The 26428-nt window shown below is 35.3% G+C and overlaps 3 protein-coding genes across 4 annotated transcripts; 2 read left to right on the top strand and 1 right to left on the bottom strand.

Moving 5' to 3' along the window:
* The first annotated feature begins 3771 nt into the window (after window positions 1–3771).
* Window positions 3772–5309, top strand: LOC145096119 (cytochrome C oxidase assembly protein). Of its 2 annotated transcripts, none has more exons than XM_079033895.1 (4): window positions 3772–3937; window positions 4437–4665; window positions 4743–4869; window positions 4972–5309. In XM_079033895.1, the coding sequence occupies exons 2-4, from the start codon at window positions 4466–4468 to the stop codon at window positions 5041–5043; spliced, it is 399 nt and encodes a 132-aa protein (XP_078890021.1). In that variant the 5' UTR covers window positions 3772–3937; window positions 4437–4465; the 3' UTR covers window positions 5044–5309. The 2 variants fall into 2 exon arrangements, with proteins under 2 accessions (XP_078890021.1, XP_078890015.1); XM_079033889.1 differs by having other exon boundaries at window positions 3774–3939; window positions 4440–4665.
* A 527-nt stretch (window positions 5310–5836) lies between these two features.
* On the top strand, window positions 5837–7926 carry LOC145096138 (NAD(P)-binding Rossmann-fold superfamily protein). Its single transcript, XM_079033909.1, has 9 exons — window positions 5837–6167; window positions 6365–6477; window positions 6617–6670; window positions 6751–6835; window positions 6940–7045; window positions 7169–7255; window positions 7353–7450; window positions 7540–7649; window positions 7757–7926. Exons 1-9 carry the CDS (start codon window positions 5879–5881, stop codon window positions 7820–7822), a joined length of 1008 nt encoding a protein of 335 aa, XP_078890035.1. The 5' UTR covers window positions 5837–5878; the 3' UTR covers window positions 7823–7926.
* Window positions 7898–10985, bottom strand: SETH2 (UDP-Glycosyltransferase superfamily protein). Its single transcript, XM_079033902.1, has 9 exons — window positions 10642–10985; window positions 9908–10032; window positions 9258–9830; window positions 9014–9168; window positions 8813–8903; window positions 8609–8725; window positions 8439–8542; window positions 8228–8318; window positions 7898–8141 (listed from the first exon to the last, which is right to left on the bottom strand). Exons 2-9 carry the CDS (start codon window positions 10028–10030, stop codon window positions 8052–8054), a joined length of 1344 nt encoding a protein of 447 aa, XP_078890028.1. The 5' UTR covers window positions 10031–10032; window positions 10642–10985; the 3' UTR covers window positions 7898–8051.
* Between the last annotated feature and the right edge of the window lie 15443 nt (window positions 10986–26428).

Consider the following 26428-nt stretch of genomic DNA (forward strand, 5'->3'; position numbering starts at 1 on the left):
AATTGTCGACTAAAGGTGCTGCTGGAGCGTGGGAAGCAAGGGAATCAACCCTACATTCAATTTTAAGGAGAATCAAGTCAAAATCAAGTTTACTCTTACCTAGTCTCTTGTTTGAACTATGTTTTTACCAATTGATTTCGTTTTTGTGCTTGTTTCTGTTGTAATCATGAGCTAAAAACTCATAACTTCTGTTTAGGTAGATGAATTTGTGAACATGGATTGATTATTTGATTAGGATTAATTTTAATTGGTGATTATGTTTTATTAAGCTTGTTAAAGAACCTTATGTGTTAACAATAACTATTCTTCTGTTAATAAATTAGTAATTAAGTTGTATGAACATCTCTTAGTTGCTAATTTCATATGATTTACGTGACCACATAGTTGTATGTCTAGGAATAACGAATGTGAAACTATAATTAACTTGAAGATAGGTAAGTTAATGTGTGAGCTTGTGTGATACACCATTAACAAGAGGTTAATTGAATCACCAATTTGATTAACTATTACAAGTCTTATTTAACCCGAATCAATAACTAGGAAATTCGTTGATTTAGACAACTGGTCACTGCTTGAGTTAATTTGTTTCCTAAGGATTAGTAATAGCGAATGTGGAACTAATCATCTTAGTCGGTAGCTAATGAGGAATTAATCTGATACATCGAAATCATCCATGGGAACAAATGAGTCGAACCTAAACAGAAGTCATCTTTATTATTGAATTTAGTTGATTTTTATTTGCTTAGCTCTTAGTTTCTTAGTTTAAGTTTTAGTTAATTGTTTAAGTTTCTAGTCTTGCAAAACTAGAGAAAACTCTTTCTCTTACTTGTTTTATTTAGATAATATTAGCATCTATTTTAATTGTTTACCGTTCCCTGTGTTCGATACCCTACTTACCTGAACTAAACTGCTAATCGATAGGTACCCTGCCTTTCGTGTGTTTGTCTTTGTGTTTAAGTTAGTAGGATTAAAACTAGTTGGTTTTACACACATCATTGGGATGTTGCTATGATTGGTGATCTGTTAGATCGGTTTGACTGTTATATGAAATGAGCTAGCGTATGATATTTATGTGCACATGTTTGTTTTATTGAGGGTTGGGTTGAGGCGGTCCTGCTTTGTGTTGTAGGCCAACATACCTGGCAAGCGGTCCGAATAGGCTGTAGGCCCTGCGTGGCGGTCTAGACGTGTCGAAGGCTCGAAGAGCAGTCCAGATAGACTGAAGGCCTGTGAGGCGGTCCAGTCAAGCTAATGACTCATTATGCATGATGTTCTGTATTAGTTATATGATATGGTTATTTTTGTATGTCGTTGGTATTTTGGGGAAACTCACTAAGCTTCGGGCTTACAGTTGTTGATTTTGTTTCAGGCACTTCGGATGATTGCGGGAAGGCGAAGGCGTGATCGTGCACCTTCTCATACTTTCATGATTGATTCTGGGAATTCTCTGATGTCTAAACTATTTTGAAAACAACATGTAATAACTTAATGGTTTTAAAATGTGTTACAAAGTTTAAATTTGGCTTGAATTTTATGGGTGTTACAGTCCGGATTGATCGCAGTACACATACCCATGCTTTCCGCATTGAATGATTTTGGGATGGACTCTGATAAATGTTTTAATTAATAATGTTCTGGATGTTTGGAAATAATGATATCTATGTGTTGACTATATTAAAAATGAAATTTTTACCTTTGATTTTTGGGTCGTTACATAATTACAGTAACTGACTTAGCTGTGCTAGAGAACATAAATTGTGATCATATTTGTGTTTATTTGGATTAATCTTACATAGCTTGTCTGCCTCTTATATCTCTGTTTCTATGTTTGCTAGTGTATGATCATACATAGTTTTACATGAATTTGAGAAAATATTAGTAAATTTGGACTAGAGTTGCTAATTACATAATAATATAATAACCATCATTAATAATCCATAATTAGTAGTTAACCATAAAGGAGAAGTGGATTCGAACTAAACAGAAGTGTTTTTAATATATTGATTAAATTCATTAGTTAAGTGATTGAGTTTGTTTGAACCCGCAAAATTAGATAAAGACCAATTTAACTTTTGCTAATTTTAGGTTAATTTTTAGTAGTTAAATTAGTTAATTAAATTTGTTTCTTGTGTTCGATACCCGACTTACTTTACTATACTATAAACTTACTAGATACACTACCTATAGGTGCATTAGTAGATAAGTAGTTAGGTTATAAATTTAAAGCTAGAAACTTGATATGTATTGCACATATCAAGTTTTTGGCGTCGTTGCCGGAGAACGGCTAATTTAGTTTTTAATTTATTTGCTTTAGGTTAATCGATCATTTTTGTGGGGTTAAAAAGTGAGACACATGGAAGCTATGGCTTTCTTCCCATTTTAAGAGGTTCGCCTGATCTCTGAAAAACCTATTATAGTGTAGCTAGATTCATCAAGCTCGCTGGAATCTATGTGGTTAGAAGCTTAAGAACTCAACCATTGATCAAAATTGAGTTATGAGATGTTTATTTCAATTGACCTTCTTACTAGATCTATCACTTCCCCTGCTCCCATCCTTTCTTTTATAGTAATTCATTTGATTCTGGACATACTGAAGCTGCTGGTGAACTTTCAGGCTGTTGATGGAGTTTGAAATATCATCTGCTTCATTGTTCTTCTTCTCATATAGAGTTTCAAACATTTCGATCTCTAATTTATGGGTTTCATTTTGTTTTCCAACATGCCAACGCCATCACCCTTCACCCTATGTTCTAAATTCCAACCAACCCCTTTCTCTTCTACCATCGCTAACCTAAAAGCATGAAATCGACAAGCATTACGTTAAATAATGACTTTTTTCAAGTCACGGAGGACCAAGGAGGCAATGGCCCTGGACGAGTTCCAATTTAGTGATTTTCAATTCTTATTTGGGATTTGAGACATACAATAAGGACGAAAGGTAGTGAATTGCGACAAAGAAAGAATGAGATTCGGAGTGTGAGAGAAAGTGAGTTTAAAATTACGATTATGGTGAGGGTTGAGGGGTAAGGCAATATCTGTGCTGCCAGGTTGATGACAATTGCTTATCTCATCGTCTTCATTGATGAATCGTGTATGGGGATGAATTGGTGGTCATATCTACAAATTGGTTGTTGTGGGGATCTACAAACCAACGTTTGTGTAGGGCTCAATACCTGAATACATAAATTAGTGCAAGTTGTATGAAGGAACAAGAACGGCGTAGTTTTATGGAAACAAGAGATGCAAGTTTATGTTCTTCTATATGTGTAGGGAAAAAAAGGAAGGGTGTGTGATGCAGGTTTCAAATGAAGAGTGAGAAGGGAGGATGAAGAAGGGTGGTGGTGGTGGAGATGGGAGTGTCCGTAGAAAAAAAAGCAAGAAGGGAGGCTTGTTTTCACGTCTTTAGTATATGGAAAGAGAAAAGAAAGGGCTCGTATATTTCTATTTTTAATAAAATTAATAAATATAAAAGGGCGTAAATAAATAGTAAGGAGAATATGATCTTTTTAGGTCTAATAAATACTAAGCTCATAACAAAAAAATATAAACTATTCGAGAGATCATATTCTCTCTCGAGAAAGAATATAAATATAAACTATTGAAGAGAGAATATGATATTTTTAGGTCTAATAAATACTAAGCGATTGTGAAAATTACCGGAAACCAATGGACGTGTAATTTACTTCATTTTTTATAAGTTTCCCTTCCCCGATTTATCAAAAACTCTATGCTTCACCTAATTTGTCAATTGACCAATATACCCATTAAACTAATAAAACCTTACCTTTATTGTTACGACTCCGTTACAGCGTCGCCTCTCTCCCGACTGCTCTCACGTCGACTCCCTCCCTGCTCGCCGCCGTATGCCGTCGCCGCTCCTGTGAAGCCACCGGAAGGAGACCTTCGATAGCCACAGCTACACCGTCGCACCCCACCCAGGTTCTATTTTTCTTCCTTTTTTTTTTTCTGTTTTCTTTTGAAATCGCCAATCTTGATATCTTGATACCAATTTCAAGGTTATCAATTAATGCTAGTGTTATTATGAATTGATGTTGGTCTGATTCCTTCCTTTTTTTTCTGCATTCGATAGCCACAACTTGTTTGCTGCTACTGATTTGCTACTTGTTTGTTGTTCATATATGAAAACTGTAAAGAAGGGAATGTGTTTGCTGATCATGTATGATATTTGATTGTGTACATCCTTCTGTATCTTAAATTAGATGCTTGAATTTGTGTTCTTAAGGCTCATATGTGTGATGGTTTTTGTCTTTCGATCTTATTTGGGATGGTTGGCCTCGCAGGCAAGCTGTTTGATCAAATGCCTGAGAGGGATGTATAATTGTATATAGTACTATCTTAAGATGCATGTTTTCACTGATCAATTCTAATATACATGTTTTATCAAAACTATTTCATGTTTTCATATTTTGTCATTACAGTACATGTCATTTTGTGGTGTTCAAGGATGACAACAATTGGAACAATAATGGATCAACAATCTAATACTACTAACAAACCTGAATCTACAAATGTTGCTAAAATTCAGAATTCAGCTTCAGGGTTCAAAAGATGGGGAAGAAAAGGTCCATTTATCAGATATGGGCTTCCTATGATTTCACTCACTGTGTTTGGAGCACTTGGGTTAGGTCATCTTTTACAGGGAAGGTGAGTTAACTCAGTTACTAAATCAAATAAAGTCATTACCTTTTTCCATCATATTGATGTCAACTTTTGTACTTTAGCAAGGATATAGCTAAGGTGAAAGATGATCAAGAGTGGGAGATTCTTGAAACTAAAAAAGCCCTTTCAAGAACAGGGCCCATTGAAGCTTACAAGCCTAAAAACTTGTCAATAGAGGAGGAGCTAAAGGTGATATTAACATATCCAATAAACTAATCCATTGGTATAACATATAATTTAATATAAATATAATTTCATTGAAGCTTATCAATGGGGTTATTTTGGTTGTAGGCTTTACAGCAGAGTGTTGACATAAACAACTATGAATATAAGAAAATTCCTAAGCCAAATGAAGGTACATGAGCTTGAAGGAATGAAGTCTAGTTCTTTTTCACTTTTCCCTAAATAAGCCACATATCTTTGAGCCTTTTTGTGTAATTTTGTGCCTTGGATACAGTGTTTGTAACATTTATAAGATGCATAAAAAGGAGTGGAACAAAACCTTTTTTTTTTCTGTTGAATTTTGGTGATGATGAATGTAATTTTCATGAGGTAGATGTTATTTGGATCATTGGATATGTGTTGTTATAGTTTTAAAAGCTTAGCATAATAAAAATGATGTTATTTTAGATGGGTAATTTCAACGAATAGTCTTGAAGTTAGTTTATCATGACATGCTTTCATGTTTATTACTCTATGTATATATAGCAATGCCATTAAATACAAATCAATCTTTATTGCTATAATTAGAAAGATTTTTCAAATATAAGTTAAAGAAATTGTAACCTCACATAATCTAAAGTGATTCGGCATGTCTTTCTCAAGTTATGAATTTATAAAATGTGTTAACTGGACAATAATATAAGTGTGAATTAAATGTTGCTAACATATTATTGCTTTTTTTTAATGAATGAATTAATACATCATTTGAATATGAATAAATAACTATTCTATCTTGATGTTTATAAGTGATCAATAACAAATAGTCATATCTACAACAGCCAAAAATAGTTAGATTTAACGTTCGATAGGCCAACGGTGAAGATAAATAAAGCTGTCTGTGTCATGTTTTTAAAATTGGACTAAAACTGAAAATTTAATCAAAAAACAGGTACCACTTCTGTAACTTACTCTTTAGTTAAAAACCAAACCATAACGACCACCCAAAAAAGAGCTCCCATCTATCTCTCACTCTTCCATGGCTTCCAAGCTATCATCACTCACTCCCATTACAGACCTTACAATCCACAGAAGCCCGAAATTCCACACACAATTTCTTCAAACCAGCCTTGTTTTCCGTTCCTTTTCATCATCATCATCATCGCTTCATACAAAACTTCATAGTTCAGAGCTCAATTCAAGGCGGAATTCATTTGTTTGTAGCAATTCACTGAAACAGGAAACAGTTCAGAATCCTACCGAATCTCCTTCACCTCTTACTTCGTCTAATAAGCTTGTTCTTGTCACCGGAGGCACCGGAGGAGTTGGTACGATTAATTCCTTTAACCTAGTGTTCTTGTTATTAGCATCGGTGGTTGTTCAATGTAATGATGATATTAATATTGCGCAATTTGCACATGTTTGGTTGCCTCGATTCAAAATTAGGGTTGAATTTGGACTTTTTTGGTTCGATTGATCGTTCTGAATCTTACAATTAGTGTTCTGTTGGTCTTGTTCTCTACAGGACAATTAGTGGTAGCGTCATTGCTAAATCGGAATGTTAGATTGCGCCTGTTACTCCGAGATCCAGAGAAAGCAAAAACCCTATTTGGAGAACATGAAAAGGAGAAATTGCAGGTATATTTTTTTATTTTTTTTAAGTGATATGTAAGAAATGAAATGGGATGCTAGTATTTATTTTGACTTTCTTCCTTTCTCATTAGTGAAACCAATTCAGGATATGAATTTTTTTTATTTAAAAAAAGGATTTTGGTAGGTGATGAAAGGTGACACTCGAAATGCAGGGGATCTTGATCCATCAATGTTTGAGGTTTATACTTTATACTCTCATTTCTTTTACTAATCATTAATTTTTATAACATTGGCTTGATTATATGTTTTGATTCATAGGGTGTGACTCATGTTATTTGCTGCACAGGCACTACTGCCTTTCCATCAAGGCGATGGGATGGAGATAACACCCCCGAAAGAGTAGGTCTGATATATGTTTAACTTTATACATATATAGTTTAACAAGTCCTTGACTAATGATTAAATACCTAAAATACCCCCTTCATTCTATCCCATTTGTGATTGAAGATTGGGAAGGCGTGAGAAACCTTGTGTCAACACTGCCTCAATCCTTATCAAGAATCATCCTCGTTTCATCAGTAGGAGTAACCAAGTCTAATGAACTACCATGGAGGTATGACATAACAATAACACTAACAGGTTTAACTGTGTTTGACATACATTAGACTGAATGCCCTTAATTGTAAGTTTGACTTTGACTTTGAGTTTGACTTGACCCTTGATTGATATGACTCAGCATCATGAATCTTTTTGGTGTTCTGAAATATAAGAAGATGGGGGAGGATTTTGTTCGTAACTCTGGCATTCCTTACACAATAATAAGGTTTGTTTGTGGCTTATGGGTTTTATTTATGTTTTAAATTTGAGGAATCTTTATAGAAATATACTGATAATGTAATATTATATTTTGTTGAAACTAGACCTGGTAGGTTGACGGATGGACCTTACACGTCATATGATCTAAATACTTTGCTCAAAGCTACAGCAGGAGAAAGACGAGCTGTCCTTATTGGTCAAGGTTGACTTGACTGACTCACAACCTTAAAAAGTCAAATTTAGTCAAAATTATTTGTTTGAAATTAGAGTTATTTGGTTGTGGTTTCCCAGGAGATAAACTGGTAGGAGAGGTTAGCAGGCTGGTAGTTGCTGAAGCTTGCATACAAGCATTGGATATAGATTTTACTGAAGGTCAAATATACGAAATCAATTCAGTCCCAGTGAGTAAAATCTAAAATCCCATTAAGTGGCTTTCTGTGTTAAGTCGTTCTTTTTCCATTAAGTCAAAAGGAATGAATTGTGGTTGAAGTTTTCTTATGGTTTACAGGGTGATGGACCTGGAAGCAACACAGAAAAATGGAAAGAATTATTTAAAGCTGCTCAAATCCAATAACAAGTGTTATTTACCTTGTTTGGTTATGTTGTAATTAAGTTTTAAAATTGTATATTGGTACAAGTTATATACATATTTATAAAAAATGTAAAGAATTAAAATTATTCGGTTGGTGGAGATGATTGTTTAACTTTTACATAAATGGTCCCCATGGTTTACACAAAATTGCAAGTTTTGTCAAGTTTTTGAAATCTTCACCTTTTCTTTTACAGATTATATATTTGTGAATTTAACTAGATACATTAGAGGGGTGAACTTGTGTAACACGATTGGATCTGCTTAGGTTTAAATCAGGAACCACCTCAACTTCCGTATCCGGCTACAAAAATTTACACAAATGCCATTCATTACCACAAAGCAAAAACCAAAACAGGGGTAGTTTCGTAAATTGACATGAAAACATACCTGCCACACTTGTAATAATCGCCATAAGATATAATCAACAATCATAACTAAACAAAAAAGCTTCCCAGCCCAAGCACCACATGTAAGATACCTACAACAAATTCACAATAAAATAGTGAAACTAAGTTATGCTTTATGTAAGAGCAAATTAAAACTTTGTGGCAAAAATTGAAAACATCAGCTAAACTCAGGGACTAAACATGTAATTTACCGAGAGAGTCTTTCCAAGAGGCTTTGATCGGGACATTTTAAGGCACGATCATACACAATCTCTGTTCTTTTGGCAACATCTTGCCAGCTGTACATTCCTTTGATCTAATAATATATAATTCAAATTATAATTTTTTACAAAAAAAAAATATTTATTTTGCAAAAACTTACACGAAGATGCATTTCTTGTGGATCAATTTGAGGAAGAATCTTGATTGCTTTTTTGATTGCATGAACCATATCACTAGGATCTGGCTTAGCAAGAACTATCATATCATCTGGTAGAACCTAAAAATCAACATAAATATTAAATTATTAATTATTCATTTTTTGTCCCACTTAAAAAAAAAACGAAAAATATTTTTGAATTCACACCTCAGGTACACCCCCAACACATGTACTCACTGTTAATAATCCACAACTAGCAGCCTCTAGTATTGCTATGCAGAATGCCTCTGTAAGAGAACTATCAAATAAAAATAATCATTCATTTGTTTACTATAGTTATAACTTATAGCATCCTACTTTCTAAATATAGAAAGATTTTCCAAAGTATAAAAATATAAATAAACATACCTGTTCAAGAATATATGACCAGAGTTCAAAACAGATCTCACTTTAGCATGTGGAACAGCACCTAACATATCAACTCTATCTTGAAGAGAATGTTTTTCCCTCATTTCTTCCAATCTTACCCTTTTGGGTCCATCTCCTCCAATAATGAATCGCACCTGAAAATATATATTTTGTGACATCAAAACCAAAATATAAGTTTTTGTTTCTTTTTTCACATAAGGGTAAAATGGTCATTTAAACTTACATTGGGGTACAAACGGCATATTTCAGGAATAACTTCAACCAATAAATCTGCACCTTTTCTATAAACCAATCTACTAATGACAACAATAACAATCGGATCCATAACAAGTCTTTCTGAAGCAGGTTTGAACATGGTTGTGTCTACAGCATTTGGGATAACAAAAACCTTTTCGGGTGGAAGCCCTGATCTTAAAACTGTGTTTTCTTTACTTGTATGTGAGACACAAATGGCTTGACTCACATCTGCTAAAGTAAATTGAAGTACTTTGTTCATATGAATGCTTCCAATATCAGCAAAACCATATAATGAATGATCAGTGAATAAAACTTTGTAGCCCATTGTTCTTGCATGCATTAAAGCTTCATGACAAAGAGTTGAAAAAGCTTGATGACCATGGATTAATGAGATGTTTTCACGAATGATGATTGTTCTCACAATTGGAAGTGTTCCATAGAATGTTGGTAATGTGTTTTGCATTAGAAATGGTTTCCAAGGGACATAATAGACTTTTAATCCGTTTGTCATGTATCTTACCCCTGAACGATTTGCATATGCATGAGTCATGACCACAACCTGAAAAAGTAAAGTGATTGATTGGTTTGAAGTTTGAAGTTTGAATAGAGGTGATGAATTTATTAGATTTTTCTAACCTTGTGGCCAAGTTTAAGCAAGCATTGTGATAAGAGATAGATGTGATTCTCTACACCACCGAAATTTGGGTAAAAAAAGTCTGATACCATTAAGATGCTGTGTTTTACATGGTTGGATTCCATAGCTACAAAGAAAAAAGAATTGTTTATCATCATCAAGTTGATTCACAGATATGCAAGTATTAACAGAGTATTAACCAAAATTAGTGAGGTTGAGATTTGATCATTCTAGCTAATGTTTACAAATTGGACCAAGTAACGTCATATTCTATCTACATCCTATCAATAATTTCCATGTTTACAAGAAAATCTCACTCAGGCATATCAACAAACAGTTCATACGCATGTAAAATACAAAGTTTTCACATGAATCAGTTTGATGCAAATGAACTGGAATTGATTGGAGTTTGATAAAAAGAAATAAAATTGATGCAACAAACCAAAACATAAGCTCATGAACCAACAAGCCAAATTCTGCAACAATTTATCTAACATAACAATGCTCCTAACCAAAATTCTGCAATATTAATCTAACATGAGCAAAATTCTGCAATAATTTATCTAACAATCTGAAATCTGAAATCAATTAACTAACAATGCTCCTAACAATCTGAAATCTGAAATCAATTAACTAAGAATTTTATGAGAAAACAGAACTGAGAACACTGATTCACATTCACCGAAAGAGAAGAGAGAAATAGAGAGAACTAAGATTCTGATTTCTGAGAACATACCTGACAGCGCTGAGCTGATTGGCGATTCCAGGCTTCCAGAGTTCCAGCGGGGAGAGGAGCGGTGATCAGTTGATCACTGATCAGCGTCCAGCGATAGGCAAATGGCGAAGGAATAAGGATCGAGCGAGGTTTAGCACTAAGCGGGAAGGACTAACGAGGGTAGGAACGATGAGTCGATGATGATGCCAAGAGTCGCCAAATGATATGCAGCAAATTTGGTGTCGACAACCAGTGACGTACTGACGTTGCTCCGTGGTTAGTGAAAATGGCGATGGCCGAGAAAAAATAAAACTGCGATCGCTGCTCACTGCAAAAGTTGAATTTTGACCAAAAACATTGGTCAAAACTCAAAACCATACGTTTTAAAACACACACACAAAAAAAAATATAAATAAATAAATAAATAAATAATACGCAAGATTCAATCCAGATAATAAACATTTTATTTATTGTATTTTGGAAGAATCATATTAAAATTTCTACTTGTAACAACAAAAATATTGAAATCTGACAGCATATTTTAAATAGGTGAAAATTTGTGAAATGACCAAAATGGAGGGGCTATTTGAAGAAAATGATTAAGAATTAATATATGTCGACTTAAAACCATACTTCATGAAAGAAACTCGGATTTTACTTTTCCCTTTTTACCCATTTGCTTCAAAGCACAAATTGAAGACTTAAATCACTCATTCCAACATTATCAACATCGGAAAGAGTCTAGACTCTATTCCCTTGAAGACCAAAACATTTACTCAATCCATTTACGGCTTGCTATCCCGATATCTGAAACATCGTAAAACTAAGTGTTACACATCTTTACTTTTTTTTAATAGTGTGTGAAGCCGAGCCCATTCGTTTATGTCGAAATTGTCTTATTGATATTTTATAATTTTTAACTTTTCATTTGTTTCAATTGTTTGCTTTATTCCTTCGAAATTTCCAAATTAGGTGTGATTTAGTGGTTAGAAGTTGGATAATCATGTGTGACTTATATTGTGTAAGCTTTTTTAAACCTGTTTTTTGTTTAATTGGTTACACTGGAGCATTCTATTAGTTTATTTTAAAAAAGACTAAATCTAATTTTTTTACACAGGGTAAAAAAAAATAGATACTTTTTTAACATAGTACACCTCTCAATTTTTATTTGTTTACCTTTTTGCTAACACCCAACCCAATGAATACCATCTATGATAATAGATACTTTTTAAACCTTTTTCTATTAAATTGTTTTACCAAGGACCATTTCTAAATTTTTATTTACACAGGGACCAATTCTGAAAACTGATGCTATTTGTTTACCTTTTTTGCCACTGATTATTGTGCGTCTAAAATTCCCTTGGTTTCCTCATTCTGCCATTCATGGATATATGACCACATCAAATATGACGAATAACAGCTTTTATGTTAATTCCATGTGATGTTCGATACAGTTGGTGCTGAGATGTTGGTTGTAAATAAGAGTGACAAAGCTGCCATTTCACTTCAAAAAGATGATGTTGTGACTTCATGTCAGAGTCCTAGAGGTAATTTTACCATTTTACCCCTTTGCATACCATCCATATCCTTCATCGTCTCTCTCTCAATTAGATTGATTACTACACTGCTTCCACCATTCTTCCAACCCTTTTCATTTACCGTTTACCTTACCATTAGCTATTTTGGTCCTTTTCATTTACAGTTTACCTTACCATTACCATATAGTTATATGTTTAATCATTGACATCTTTGTTTATGAGCACCAACAGTTCCAATTGGGGGAATATTTGCTCATTTTTGTATAAAACGACATGTGAATTTTAGTTATGGTAATTATTTTAGTGGAACCAAACAAGAAATCAGTTTTAGGCTTCCATTTGATGTTGGATTTAAGGTATATAATAATACTTTTTGAATTTTTCTTTTTAGGCCAGATTTCGTAGAAACCAAAATAATATTTCTCTAATTCATTTACCTGTTAACGTCCCGAATCTGCTAACCATTTTATTAAAAGGGTCGGGTATGGATTATCACTGATCTCATCCATTTATAACCCGCCCCGTATAAATTTTAGAATTATACGTTTATATTTTATCATGTTTAAAGTTTAATTTTAATTCTAATTGAAAGTCCAAAGGGGAAAAGCCAAAGACCAAACTATTTTTATTTTTACATAGAACTTGAAGAGTCAACTTCTAGATGGTTTATTAACAAGAATCATGGTATAATTTCATTAATATTTCATCACGCAATCACTACTTTCATTTATAAATCAATAAAGTCATTATCAACTTGAAGAAAGTTTGCAATTGCTATTCTCTATCACCGCATTCGACCTTTAAATATCAACCGAAAGTTATTACAATAGTGAATTTAATTCCAATCGAAAGTCCTTGAGTATGTAATGTGTTTTCTAAATAAACATTTTTGTTTGATTATTCAAAAAACCTACGGGTTATGGGGCGGGTTTGGATATCTATTGATTCAGTGGATAAGGGTATGGGTTTGATTATTCAAAACCCTACGGGTTACGGAGCGGGTTTGGATTAGATTTTGAAATTTGTTAAACGGGTTTGGATCAAGGTCGATTCGCTTCAAACCCGCCCCATTGACAGGTCTAAATTTGGTTGATGATCCATACGTTGCCGTCAATCATGTCAGACAAGAAGGGAATGAACCAGTACCCATCAGGTTCGTGATTCGTCCCAATCCACCACACATATTTCGTTTTTTGCGTATCAACGAATCTTCCATGGAGGAAGAAAAGTACCCGGTCATGGAGCTTGGGTGTAACGAATCATTGTTGGTGGTTATGGTTCGTGGTTGTTGCAATTGGCTGCTTTATTTATCTTTAGCACAAAACCATAGTCGGGATCTCGGCACCACTTTGGTTGTGGTCAATCCTCTAAGGAAAGAATGTTATCAATTGCCACCCATCGATATTAGGTTAGGTAAATGAAAGTTGATAAATGGTGTGGAGGTTTGTTGTCCCCAAAAGTCAAAGACAACATCAAGGAAGTCAGAAGATTTCTTGATAGGCTCATTTTGATCAAGGTAGTCATAGAGGAAGTAGTGATGAACGTGTGTGTGCTAGTTTGGAAGCGGTGGAAAACAAAGGTTTCAGGAAGTAGTTGGATGATATGGTTGAAGAATCCAAGAGGACCAATGATTTCTCTTGGGTAAGACTTTAATGAGTATATAGGAAGAGAGTCTAAGGGGGTACCATATGGGTGTTGCTTTTGGTACTAAAAACCTAGAAACATCGTCTGCTTATTGTGTTTTCCTCTACATATGCTTTGGTGGTCTTAGACATGCTCTTCATTTCTTCGGTTCTACCTTCTTCTTTCCAAGGGACCCTTCGACGAATGAATGAAGTTATGCTATGATCATACCTAGATAGAGATGATAGTTTTTCTATGATGTCTCCAAGTTCTATGACGACTAATAACCTTGTCTTGTGTTGTCGAGCATTTCTTAAAAAAGGGATTCGTATTTGATTACTTTGCATAGTTAGGGGCATTTGAGTCGAATTAATTACCTCGTTTAGTGAAATATACCTTTAGGTGTGTAGAGGTTGTATGGTGTTTCCAAGGGAGAACTATGTTTTCCAACATAATTTTTGGCTTTAGACGTTCACATGAGGAGGATATCTTAAATAGGGGTCAAGAAAGATATACCAATGATTCTTTGATTTTCATTAGAAAGAGAACATCATAGGCTTTTAGGGATAAGGCTGTTATTGAAATATGTATTATTCATCAAGCAATTTTGTAACTAGATCGGAATAGGAAAAAAAATATACACAGAGGCCAATCGAGAGACAAATGTAGTACAATTGTAGTGTTAGGTTGTTTGAGTGAGATGGTTACGATGGGAATGTGATCGTCATGACGACCAATAATGGGGTTACCTTGGAAGGCATTGCAAATGTAGGTTTGTTGGATTATGGTGTATGGTTTAAAACATTTAAATGCAATGGAAGCAATTAGCACCTAAATCCATCAAGATTACAGATTCAATGATTTCTTGCAACTAAAAGAACCAGAAGGTTAAGATCAAAAAGCATACATTTATTGTGTATAATGCCTTCCCTTTCTTCTTGTATGATTAGAGATTGTAAACCAAAGATCATTTTTCGTAATTGCACCTAAAGACCACAATCCAATAATACTTGACAATTTCTTGCTCTTTCATTTTAGCAAAATAAAACCCTAGCTACCTAGGAGAGAGTGTTGGAAAGAATGTCCAAGGTTATTAACTATTGTTACTATTTTTAAGTCAAAATTGCAAGAATAGTCCCTATGTTATGTCAAAGCTCGCAAGTTTGGTCCAAAAAAGTTTGGACTCGCACTAGTGGTCCAAACTTTTCATTTTGTTGCGAATTTGGTCCAAAATTTTCAACTTTTTATAAAGACAGATTTGCACATGTCATTTTCCTTTTCCTTTTTTTTTAATTACTTTGCTATTTTTCTAAATAAAAAAGACAAAAAAACACCCACCCACTCTCTCTCCCTCTCTCTCTCTCTCTCTCTTTCTTTCTTTCTCTCTCTCTCTCTCTCTCTACAAAACACGTCTCATTTGTTCTGAGAAGAGGGTTCCGTCGACTGAGGCTTTTGTCAGAACGTCGTTGTTGTCGTCACAGATATGAAACGTCGTCGCTACTATCCTCACTCCCAAATGACGATGGTTGTGAGAGTTTGATAGTTTCATTTTATTTACTTCTTTTTATAGTTTTTTTAGCAAATTTCATTCGCATTTTAGTTAATTTCCATGCATATTTTCCTTTTTGTTATTTTTATGACCATTTCGGGTACTTTCTAGTTTCTTGAGCATTATTGCAGATTTTATGGAGACTAGCGGAGCAGGATTTTTGGGAGGCGATTGGACTTGAAGAGCAATGGGGATTTTGTGCTTGATGGTTGTGGAGGTGATTCATGGAGTGGGCTTGTCAATTACTTGAACGTGTGGAAGTGTTGAACTTTAGATTTGAAAGGGCACGAGAGAATTCTTGGGTGTGAAAGATCGATGTTTAGGAGTTTGCGGAAGTTTTGAGTGATGTGGAGAGACAAATTGGGCTCAAATTGAAGAAATATTGAAGAAAAATGGGCTAGAAGCTGATTGGACTCTAACTAGGCCAATGGAATAGCTGTTGGGGCCCAAGACATAAAGGAACCCAAAAACCCATCAAAGTCACGCGGCCCGCATAAGATTCCCCGCGGCCTGCGTGGATTCCTAACAAGGGCAATTTCGGGATTTTACTTAGAGCTCTATATTGGGAAGGTTGGTGTGCCTCTTCAGCCTTATCTTGGAGGTCCGAGTTTGACACTTTCTCTCTGGAGTTTGGAGCACTTTTGAAGGCCAAGAACACCTCAAGAACATCTTCTTTTCATCTCTTGATTCTTGTCAAATGTTTGGTACAATCTTATCTTACCTTGTTTACTTGAGTTTAGCCATGCTTGGCTAAGCAAATCTTGATTGACTTTTGTTGAATCCTTTGAACTTTTGTTGAATATTGAAGAATCCATGAATTTGCTCTTAAGTCTTTATGGAAATGTTTATGTTTTAATATATTATCACTACTTGTATGTTTTAGTTCATGAGTTCAAATGTATTTGTGGTGATTAGTTGGCTAATTTCTTGATTAAGTAAAGGATCCTCAAATTAGCAAGCAACAAATGATCTTTGTATTGTTTTTGCTTCACACAATCATAAAAACATTTCCTCCAACATGGTGGTGAAAGCAATTGACCCCTCTTGGATTTGGTGACTTTTTGGTTCTTAATGCTAGTTGACTTTCACTAATCACATGCTTAATGGAAATTGTGACTTTGACTAAGGAAATTGTTATGAGCTTCTCTAACCATTTTAACAACTAAGAAAAGTATAGGTAATCTCAAGCTTCTTGGATTACTATAGTCAAATTAAGGATTTAAATCAAGTATTGCACCATTGGATTCTAATGATATGTTCATCAAAAGTCAAAGTGAGGAAACCTTAAGTCAACCATCTCTTCCTTATTAATTTTACATCACACTCTTATTTTTGTTGCAATTGTCTATTTTAATTATAGTTAATTCTAGCTTGTTTTAAGTATTTCAAAACATCAAAACCCCTATTTTTAATTTATTGTCATTTTCCAAGGATTTTTACAAAGAGATTTTTCATAGAGTTATCAAATTGAACCAATCTCCGTGGATTCGATCCCTTTACCACTATACACTATTTTAGTGTGTAATAATTAGGGTTATTAATTTTGTTAGCCTCGACAACCACTAGGGTTTTTAGATATGCTTCATCGGTGTCTCGTCGTGGCGGCAAGATTAGGGTTTCGTTGGTTCGTGCTTCTTTTCCTTCGACTGATACTGTTGCAGCTAGATTAGGGTTTAGGGTAGCGATTGTATTAGGGTTCTTATACCTAAGTACTTGTGAAGCCTAAGGTGTAACATATTAGGGTTTTTATACCCAAGTTCTTGCGAAGCCTAAGGTGTAATTGCCACTGTCACCTCCATACAGGCTACGATTTCGTGTTTGTGGCGACTCTGGCTCCAACGACGTTTCAGGTGACTCCAACGACGTTGAATGCTGAAATGAAAACGAGAAGGGTTTCTTGGAGGTACACCTCTGCTGAAACAAGAGGACCTTGCTAGGGTTTCTTGGATTGTGAAGTTGCAGATCAGGAAAAATGTGATGTTTTATTTTTTAGATTTAGAAAAAATATGTTTAAATTCATCAGATGGTGGTAGTTCTTGAGTTTCAATTTGAAATTGTAGATCTGGAATTATATGATAGGGGTGGAAAAAATATGTTTGAATTCATCGGATGGTGTTGGTGGTGACCGACGGTGACGGTGACGGTGGCAGTGGTGATTATTGTTGACCAACAGTGATAGTAGCGGTGGCGCTCGTAACTAACGTTGGTAGTGATAGCATAACCAGTAGTTGTATGCTAGAGAGAGGGTAGGGTGGGGTAGGGATGGGGGTAGTATTTTTTTTGTTTAAATATGTAAATTATAAAATGTATTTAAATAAATAAATAAAACTAAAAAAACAAAAAGTGAGGACAAAATCCTCATTATAAAAAAGTTCAAAGAAAATTGGATCAAACTTGCGAGTTTTGACATAACACATGGAACATTCTTGCAATTTTGTCTATTTCTAATAAATAGTAAGGTCCTCTTGGGTTGCCTTCAAGACTCAAATTAAGTAAAATAAATAAATAAGAAATTAGTTTATTAATTATTATGGTTTAATAATTAATTATAAACTAATTGGAAAATATTTTGGGGATTAATTAAAGGTTTAATTATTTAAAAGGTTGAATATCAATTAATCAATAATTGATTATTCAAGAGTCTTTTAGAACCCTATGTTAGATTAGGGTTGGACGAAATCTGTAACACCCCTCGATATGGCCTAGTTGTAAAATGATTTTCAAACAAAATGTAAAATCTTTTAAGTTCAAAAGTTTCAAATTGATGCAGAAAAGTTCAACGGTCCCGAAAAGTTAAATAAAATTTTTAAGCAGCAAGGTTGTTCATTAGGTATTATAAAAAAGGTTCAAGTTCCCCATAAGTCGGTGCCTTCTAAAATTCATGTTATCTCCTAAGCACCAAGACTCTCAATCTGAACATACATTCAAAATAAGCTGGATAATGAAATGTCTAGTGAGTTACTTGAGGATCAACTCATTTTGAGTAAGTAATAACAATCCCAATACTCGAATTAATTGTAACGCCCGCAGATCCGGGCTAGTCAATTTAGAGGCAATAGGGGTCGAAAACGACTTTTTGACAAAAAGATTATTTAGAATAAATAATCTTAACCAATCTGTAGAATATGTCACAAGGTTTCCGTACATATAAAGAACGCTGAAATCCGAGTTATAACGAAGAAGTTATGACCCGTCGAAGTTTCGCGTCGGAACCGGCACGGCGCCGGGAAGCGTAAATAGTAAATTTATGATATATAGAGATTTAGCCTTAGCGCTCTAAACAAAAGTCGTATAATATGTTAAACTAATAACATCGATAAAAAGAACGCCCAAATCTGACTTCGTATGAAGAAGTTATGATTTTTCGAAGTTTCGGATTAGCGGTGTACAGCCCGAAATTCGAATTTTAGATCGATTGATTTTTAGCCGACACAACCTAAACAAGAATCGAAGATCTCGTTATTAGTAGCGTAACGATAAAAATACAGACGAAAATGGACATCGAATAAAGAAGTTATGAGATTTTAACGGACCAATCCTGTCCTGGCCTGTTAAAAATATAACTTTAAAAATAAAGTCAAAATTAACCAACGGAGTCTAAACGAAAGTTGTAGAGTATGTCTCCACCTACGCGTGGATATAAATAACGTCAAAAACGGAGTTCGTATGAGCGAGTTACAAATTATAGTAGTATATTTACGTATTAAAATAAAGTATAAATCATGTATACGTACACATATATATACATATGTATATATCATTAGAAAGGTATCGACGATGCGGTTATTATAAAACTAATGTTGAGTTCTTTCGACATTAGTTTAGTACAAAGATCATTAAATCCATTTAAAATAGTATTATAGAGGGGTGTTTAGTTGTTTATATAACTAAAAGGTCATTAAGTAATTATGGAGGGTAGTTTTTGAAAATTCAATTAGTATAAATAAGAGCCTTGGGCTCTCATATTTCTTGCACCATTCTCTTGATTCAAGAGTCTTTCTCTCCTTATCCCCCGAGCATTTCGGTCCCTCGTGATTCGACTTCTCTTTCTGTAGTTTTAGTATAGTAAGGTGAGCGCTGAAGCGCTGCACGAATCTTTCTTAGAAAGATTCAGCGACGAAGTTCTGCCCCTGCAGAGCCCGACTCCTAGCTAAAATCCCCTTGAAAGTAAGTTATGTTTACCCTATTTTAAATATAGTTTATATTTAAAATTAGTATTGTTATTATAAATTTATAATAAATATTTGGGCTATTATTATGACTTATATAAGTGTCGTTATAATATCTTTTAACTACTCGCGGTACGGGGAATCTGGTTTAAAGGGCCGCATAGGGTTGTTGGATTTCAGAAGTGCTATACGCCAAAATGGTCCTGCCCTCCGGTGTTTTATGTCTGGCCCCTGTCTGTACATAGTAGTTGGAAAGTATTGTTTAAACGCTTATATAATAATAATAATAATAATAATAATAATAATAATAATAATAATAAGACTAATAATTAGTCACGGTAATATTAGACTAAAATCTAGTGGTGATAATACTAGGTTTCGTCAAAGGAAATTATTTTAAAGAAAAACGAAGCGCTGTCCGAGTACCGAGTCACCACCTTCTCAGGTGAGTGCATAGTTACTTTCAGCTTACACATAGATATGAAGTATTTTATATAAATTACGTGTTGTGTGTGTATATTATCTGTATACTTGCTATCTATGCTGGATGAACGTTTTATACATGTTTTCAATGATTTAAACTGTATATGTATTTTATATCTACAAAATGTGTTGGGTAAAACATGGGTAGATGTATTAGTTGCTGTGTGATAAAATGAAATAATGAGATGCCTCGTTATAGATGTTCTTGATGATCTAGTCATCTAGCGGAGTATAGATGACGACCACGGACTATTCTAGACAGTCCAGTGGAACACTAACAGGCTCGCAACCTGTAGGTGTTTATTCGAACTTTGTGTTTAACCGAACTGTGTGTTTATTCGAACTGTGTGTTTATTCGAACTGTGTGAACTGTGTGCTCACCAGATATACTCCATCCCAATGATAGTCCTTTGACTAGGTCCCTTGTGTTAGATGTTTTAGGGACGTAATGCGAGGATAACGGGAATGAGTAATTGGGTTGATTGTTTGATGTTTAAAAATAATAATTATATTATTGTGGGTTGAAAACCCTATGTGCTCACCAGGTTTCCCAACCTGACCCACTCAGTTTATTTTTATCACAGGTGTTGATATGAAGTCACAATACACTGAGAGATTTAAAGAGATGTAGATCACTAGTGTAAATAATTGTAAGTTCTGTTTATGCTTATGTTTCTGTATTAACGATGACATCCCAAATGTTTTAAAATGAAATAAATACGTTTCATCGGAAATGTTTTAATAACGTATTTACCATGTTTTTCTGGGAACAAATTCCGCAACATTTTTATAAAATGAAGTACTCTGATTTTTATAAAGCATAAACAAAATCGGTCTTTTCTGGCCGTGAAAATGGGGATGTCACATTAATCCTCCCAAAAATTTATGATTAACATTTTAGTTGAAAAAGGGCAGAAATATTATATTCCAACAATGTCAAAAGATAGATAAGATTTTCATGCTAAATGCAATGTTATGCATGCATCTATTCCCAACCTCATGTCAATCTCAAAGTCCAACTCACAAGTTGATGGTCGGATGTGAAGAACATATGACAGAAGAAATTGTATGATTTACCCATACATTCACAATCAAGGAACCAAGGTGTAGAGAATTGTTATCGAGAATTAAGATACGAAACAATAGATTTGAATGATGAATGATAAAGAACACACGAAGTAAATATTAATCAGATCTCGTTTTATTAAGACTGATTACAGAGTAAGCTGAAGAGAGTTTTTGTGTTTCGATATCGTTCTCTCTACTTCAAGCCTAAGTCCCTATTTATAGGGAACTTACAAAAAGTATACTAAGTCTTATACTATGAAACTTCGCATGCTACACTTCGCATATAAAATAGACTTAGTAAAATAACATACAAAATGCGAATCATTACAAGACACACTATTCGACTTTTACAACTAACATCTACATTCTCCCCCTTTGTAAACAGTCGATACAATTCAACTTAAAAGCTTTTGAATTGCAGAGTGAATCGTTCTTCGCACTTCTCCATACCAGGAGATCACCTTCTTCAAGTCCTTCTTGTCACCTTCGTTATTTTTCTTGCAATTATTCATACGTACAATGAAGTGCGTATATTGCGAAGAATTGTATCTTTCAATCTCTGAAGCTTTGAACAAGAACTTCTTCAGTTTGCCCTTAGTGTCTCTTCCCGAAAACACCATGCCGAATGGTTTAAGGCATATCTCACCCACAACATACTTCGACAAAGCTGATTGAGTCAAAGTATCTTCCCATGGAACTTTCACTTCTCTTCCAAGCACATTCGCTAACTCCTCATCAGTAAGTGCAAGACAATCGAAGTAGTTGTCGATATAAGTCTTCACATGTGCGAATCTGACTTTAAAAACATCTGTTTCTGAGCCTTTAAGTTTGTTCTCTTCCATGTGCTTCAGAATAAGAGCTACTTGAATGAGATCGTTGCAGTTCATCAATGGAAAGTCAGCAACAGTGAAGTCGTATTGTTTGTTGTCTGCCCTGATGACAAAATATCGAAAATTTTGAAGCATGTCTTCAAACAAAACATCCTTCTTTATCGTGAGCACCTTCTTGATCTTCATCAGGTACCAGACTTCATCAGGATTCTTCCCAAGAACAACATGAAATCTGATTTTCATGTGAGTGTAGTCATCCGGATTATCGAATTTCTCACTGATCTTGTATTGAGCCGTAATGAACAACATTTCATTAATAGGGAAGTCCAGCTGACAGTGATCTGAGTTCGCAATGTCGTAACTTCTTTTGGGCTTCTTCTCGAACTCATACATCTCCCTTCCTACAACTTTAGACTCTATCGTTTCGTAAGAGTAAAGTTTCGCAGGATCACCTTTGTTCATTGAGGGAGGATCACTTGCTCGTTGTCTCATTATGCTCTGGACTTGTCTCATTCTTTCAAGCTCAGCCTCAGCATCAGCTTTTATCTCTTCTTTCGACTTTTCATACAGGATGCCCTTTCCTTTTCCTGTTACATCTTTCTGAGGTTGAGAACTCGAACCTCCTTCATTTCCTCCAATAACAATTCCCTTTGAAATTGTTTTTGTAGTTATTGTTGTTGAAGAAATTGGTTTAGTAGGAATTGGAAGAGTTGCAACCAGTTGAGTCGAGATGACTTTTCCCACTGTTTTGGCATCAGCTTCTTTGCTTCGACTTTTCTTTCCCCCTTGCGCCCCTGTGAAAACAGGTGGAGCACCCTTCGGAAGTAAAGAACTGAAGTTTGAAATCGGAGAAAGAGCCTTCTGAATGGCTTGTTCTAAAGTGTTAATCTTTAGAGACAAGAATTCGGGAGTAAGGATTTGCGAAGTGGAAGATTGCGAAACTGCTGATTTGATCTCCGTAACCAATTTGATCAGGTGATCAAACTTCTCCATGGTAGCAACTTTGTGATCATCAGCAACAGGAATGTTGTTGAGTTTGTGGATTTGAGGCGAAATTTCCACAACCTGCTTGTGAAGATCTTCCTGTCTTGTATTTACTGCTTGAATATCCTTCGCAAAGTCAGACTTCAACTCCTGAATTTTGAAGTTGACGTCCTCACGAACTTTCTTGACGTCTTGTACAAAAAGAAGATGTCTTTCTTTTGTAGCAGCTTTAAAGTCTTTAACTGCAGACGTGAAATTATTCCCTTGTGCTTGCACTCGGAGTTCGTTATTTTTGTCGGACTGATCGACTTTCTCCATGATTCTCTTCTCAGCCCCTTTAATCATCACATCCACCTCCATTGCTGAGATTGAAGACATTCTTCCAGAATTGGCTTGCGATTGGATAATAGCCTTCAATTTTTGATTGAGTATTTTGAACTGCTTTCCTGTCATCAGCATATGATCAGGAATGTCTTCTTCATCGGAATCAAACGAAATATCATCAAGAACACCACCAAAAGCACCTCCTTCGATTTCTGGATCAGACGTTTGTTGTGAAGGTGTAGGATTTTTAGGTGATTGGGATGGAAAAAGGGTGGTGAATGGGTTTTGTAGAGCATGATCGAAAATGGATGAAGTGGTGGATAATGTGGTGATAGGTAAGGATGTTTGAATTGTGGATGCAACACTCAGGATAGGTGCCCCCGTATCAGATACGTTGACAACCATATCCGAAATAGGTACCTCCTCAGTAACTGACTTGGTAAGAACTATTTCGAGTGGTTGGGATTGAGAAATGGTAGTTGAAATTTGCGAAGGTTGAGAGATTGGTAAAGAAACAGTTACCATTGTTGTGACAGGTGGAGTTTCAGGGACAACTTCTTCGTCTGATGATTCATTGCGAATCACCATCTTCCTCTTCTTGCCCAGCGTGCGTTGCATATTTTTCACAACGTCTTCTGCCCTTTGTCTTTTCTTTCCAGGAGATACTGGAGCAGGAATGCTGCGAATAGTAACTCCCTTACTACTCACCTTTGCCTTGCGAATTTGTTTTAACACTCCAGACTTTGAAGGTAAAACATCTTTCTTCACTACTTCTTCTTGAATGGTTGGTGAAGATGAACCCTTCGCAGGTTTCTTGCTCCCCTTCTTCTTCTTCGATGGAGTAGCTACTTCAGGTAATACACCCGACTGATCAGCTGTGTCAATGTTTCGCAAATACCTCACCAACATTTTGTGAGTGGGAGACACTTTGCGAAGCATCGCATCCGGAATGCGAGCTACCCAGGTGAATATGGCTTCATCATCTTCTACCACTTTGGGAAATTGGTAAAGCGAAAACTCAGCAACTTCGACATCTGATACGATCGGAATTGCTTCTTTCTCGTAGACTTTCTCCAGGACCAGACTCCAGTACCTGGCACAGGATATCCCCTTCTCCGAATTCGTGTTTTCCGGACTTTTAACGAATTCCTTCCAAAGCTGAGTCGCATAGTCGACATTGATGTCATAGTAGATACCCATTACCATGGCATACACTTCGACTCTTCCTCTGTCTAAGCCGACTGATCTTCCTGTAAGACACTTTAGGAAAATTCCAAACAGAAAATTCCAGATACATGGTAATCCCGACTTCCGGAAATCACTAATCTTTTCCAACTCCGGTTGATGTCCCATCTCATTGAACATGTGGATGATCTGGGAGTTTACAGGTTTAACAAAGGGTGGGTTGTTGGGAATCTCCAAGAACTCCACGAAAAAGTTCTTGGACAGTTTAACCCTCTTGTTGTTGATGAGGTTGAAGGTAATCACATCCGCCGTGTGATTGTAGGAAGCCGTGGATGCAGCACGTGATAACCAGATCATCGGAACTGGGAATGACCGGAACATGGCTGTTGATAACGGTGATCGTTTCAAAGCCACGATGAGCATCTTCAATTCTTCTGGATAAGCGGATACATTGGGATCAACTTGATAGTTTGTGCTTTGAATCTTCATGAGGGATTGAGAAAGGACCTCATTAGTGTTTGAGTTTGTGGCTGCCATTGTTAGGGTTTGAAAGAAATTGGAAGTTTATGATCAAGATGAAAGCTTTGAAGGTTTGTGAGAATTCTTGTTTGCGTAACCGTACACAGTGTTCTTCATGCCCCTTTTATAGGTTACTCAAAATTTGATTTGAAATTAAAGCGGGATGCATTTAATGTTATCCGATGTGGCACCTTGAATCTCGGATCATTGCTGTAAAAGATTACTATGCAGCAAAAAGTAACTGTCACATCTCCTCGAAAACCGGATAGAATACCAACCAATTTTAGTAGACAGCCTGTCAAGTAACCGTTATAGAATCCGAACCAGTAAAACCCTTCGCATGGAAGCAAGGCTCTTTCACTTTTGGGATTTAAAGCGAAGTCATATGCCAGACTTGCGAAATCATCAGTCTGAGTTGGTTTTACTCAGAACCTCAAGGATTTCGTGTGTGCATTGTGCCAATGAAATAATATAAGAATCAAGAAATTTTTGGAATGTGGTGATGTCAAAAAGTTAATTTGACATGAATGCAGTAAAACCCCAGGCAAAGGTTGCTTCGTTAATTATCAAGAAAGATAATCAACAACTTGTGTAGTTTCTCGTGAATTACAATCGAATACTTGTAAAGAAGTTTCGAAGGGCTTCTTTTAAAAGTCATTTTGGGTTGGTTTGAAATTTCATTACATATCAGCCTTAACATAAGGTGAGAAATTGTAAATGAAATTACTTGTTTGACCAGTGTAGTCAGTGACAAGTTGGCGTGTGAAATTATTTATCATGACAAGAATTTGCGAATGAAACTTACATTGAAATCATATTCAAGAGAAAATTTGTTTTGGATCTTGTTGTGTAACAAATATTCTTGGTTGTAAATATTTGATCAAGACCACGCATGCGAATTGAATATGATTTGAAGTTTCGAAATTTTTTATACTGAAACAAAGGTTTCGTAAAAATCTGGAACAAAGTTCCCCGTCAATTCCTTAAAGGTGTATGATTTTTGGGTTTCACTTTCATCACGGACTCATGATGTTAGATCTTAAACACAGAGTTGTGATTTGTCTAGGTTTTGATTGGTTTTACCAAAGACCTCAAGGACAAATCTTTTCAAAAAAATTTTGAATTTGAAGAACAGTTTGGTTTAAAAAGATTGGTTAAGAAGCAAAGTGTACCTCTGTTATTATGTGGACAAAACAGAAAACTCTTAACTCATTTGAGAAGAGTAAGGTAGCTCTTGTTGATTTATGCGAATACAAGCCTTATTGGGTAGAAATGTTCATGAGATAATTTCATCAAGGCTTTCATTTTTCACACATAGAATCATTCGAGGCTTGAGGTCTACATACAGCAGCATGCTTCTAGGGACATCCTAACTAGTTTGTAAAAGAAATTTAATACCTCCCCATAGAAACACAAATGTATGACCTCTTCGCATTGTAGCCCTGTGTTAAATTCTCAACACACAGTTTAAAGAAAGAAGAAAACAAATATTTTTGTGATTTTGAAATTTTTCAAAAACGAAAGAACAAAACAAAT

The sequence above is a fragment of the Lactuca serriola genome, chromosome 1 (genome assembly GCF_051521515.1).
Source record: "Lactuca serriola cultivar US96UC23 chromosome 1, Lser_US96UC23_V15, whole genome shotgun sequence".
NCBI classification, from domain to species: Eukaryota; Viridiplantae; Streptophyta; class Magnoliopsida; order Asterales; family Asteraceae; genus Lactuca; species Lactuca serriola.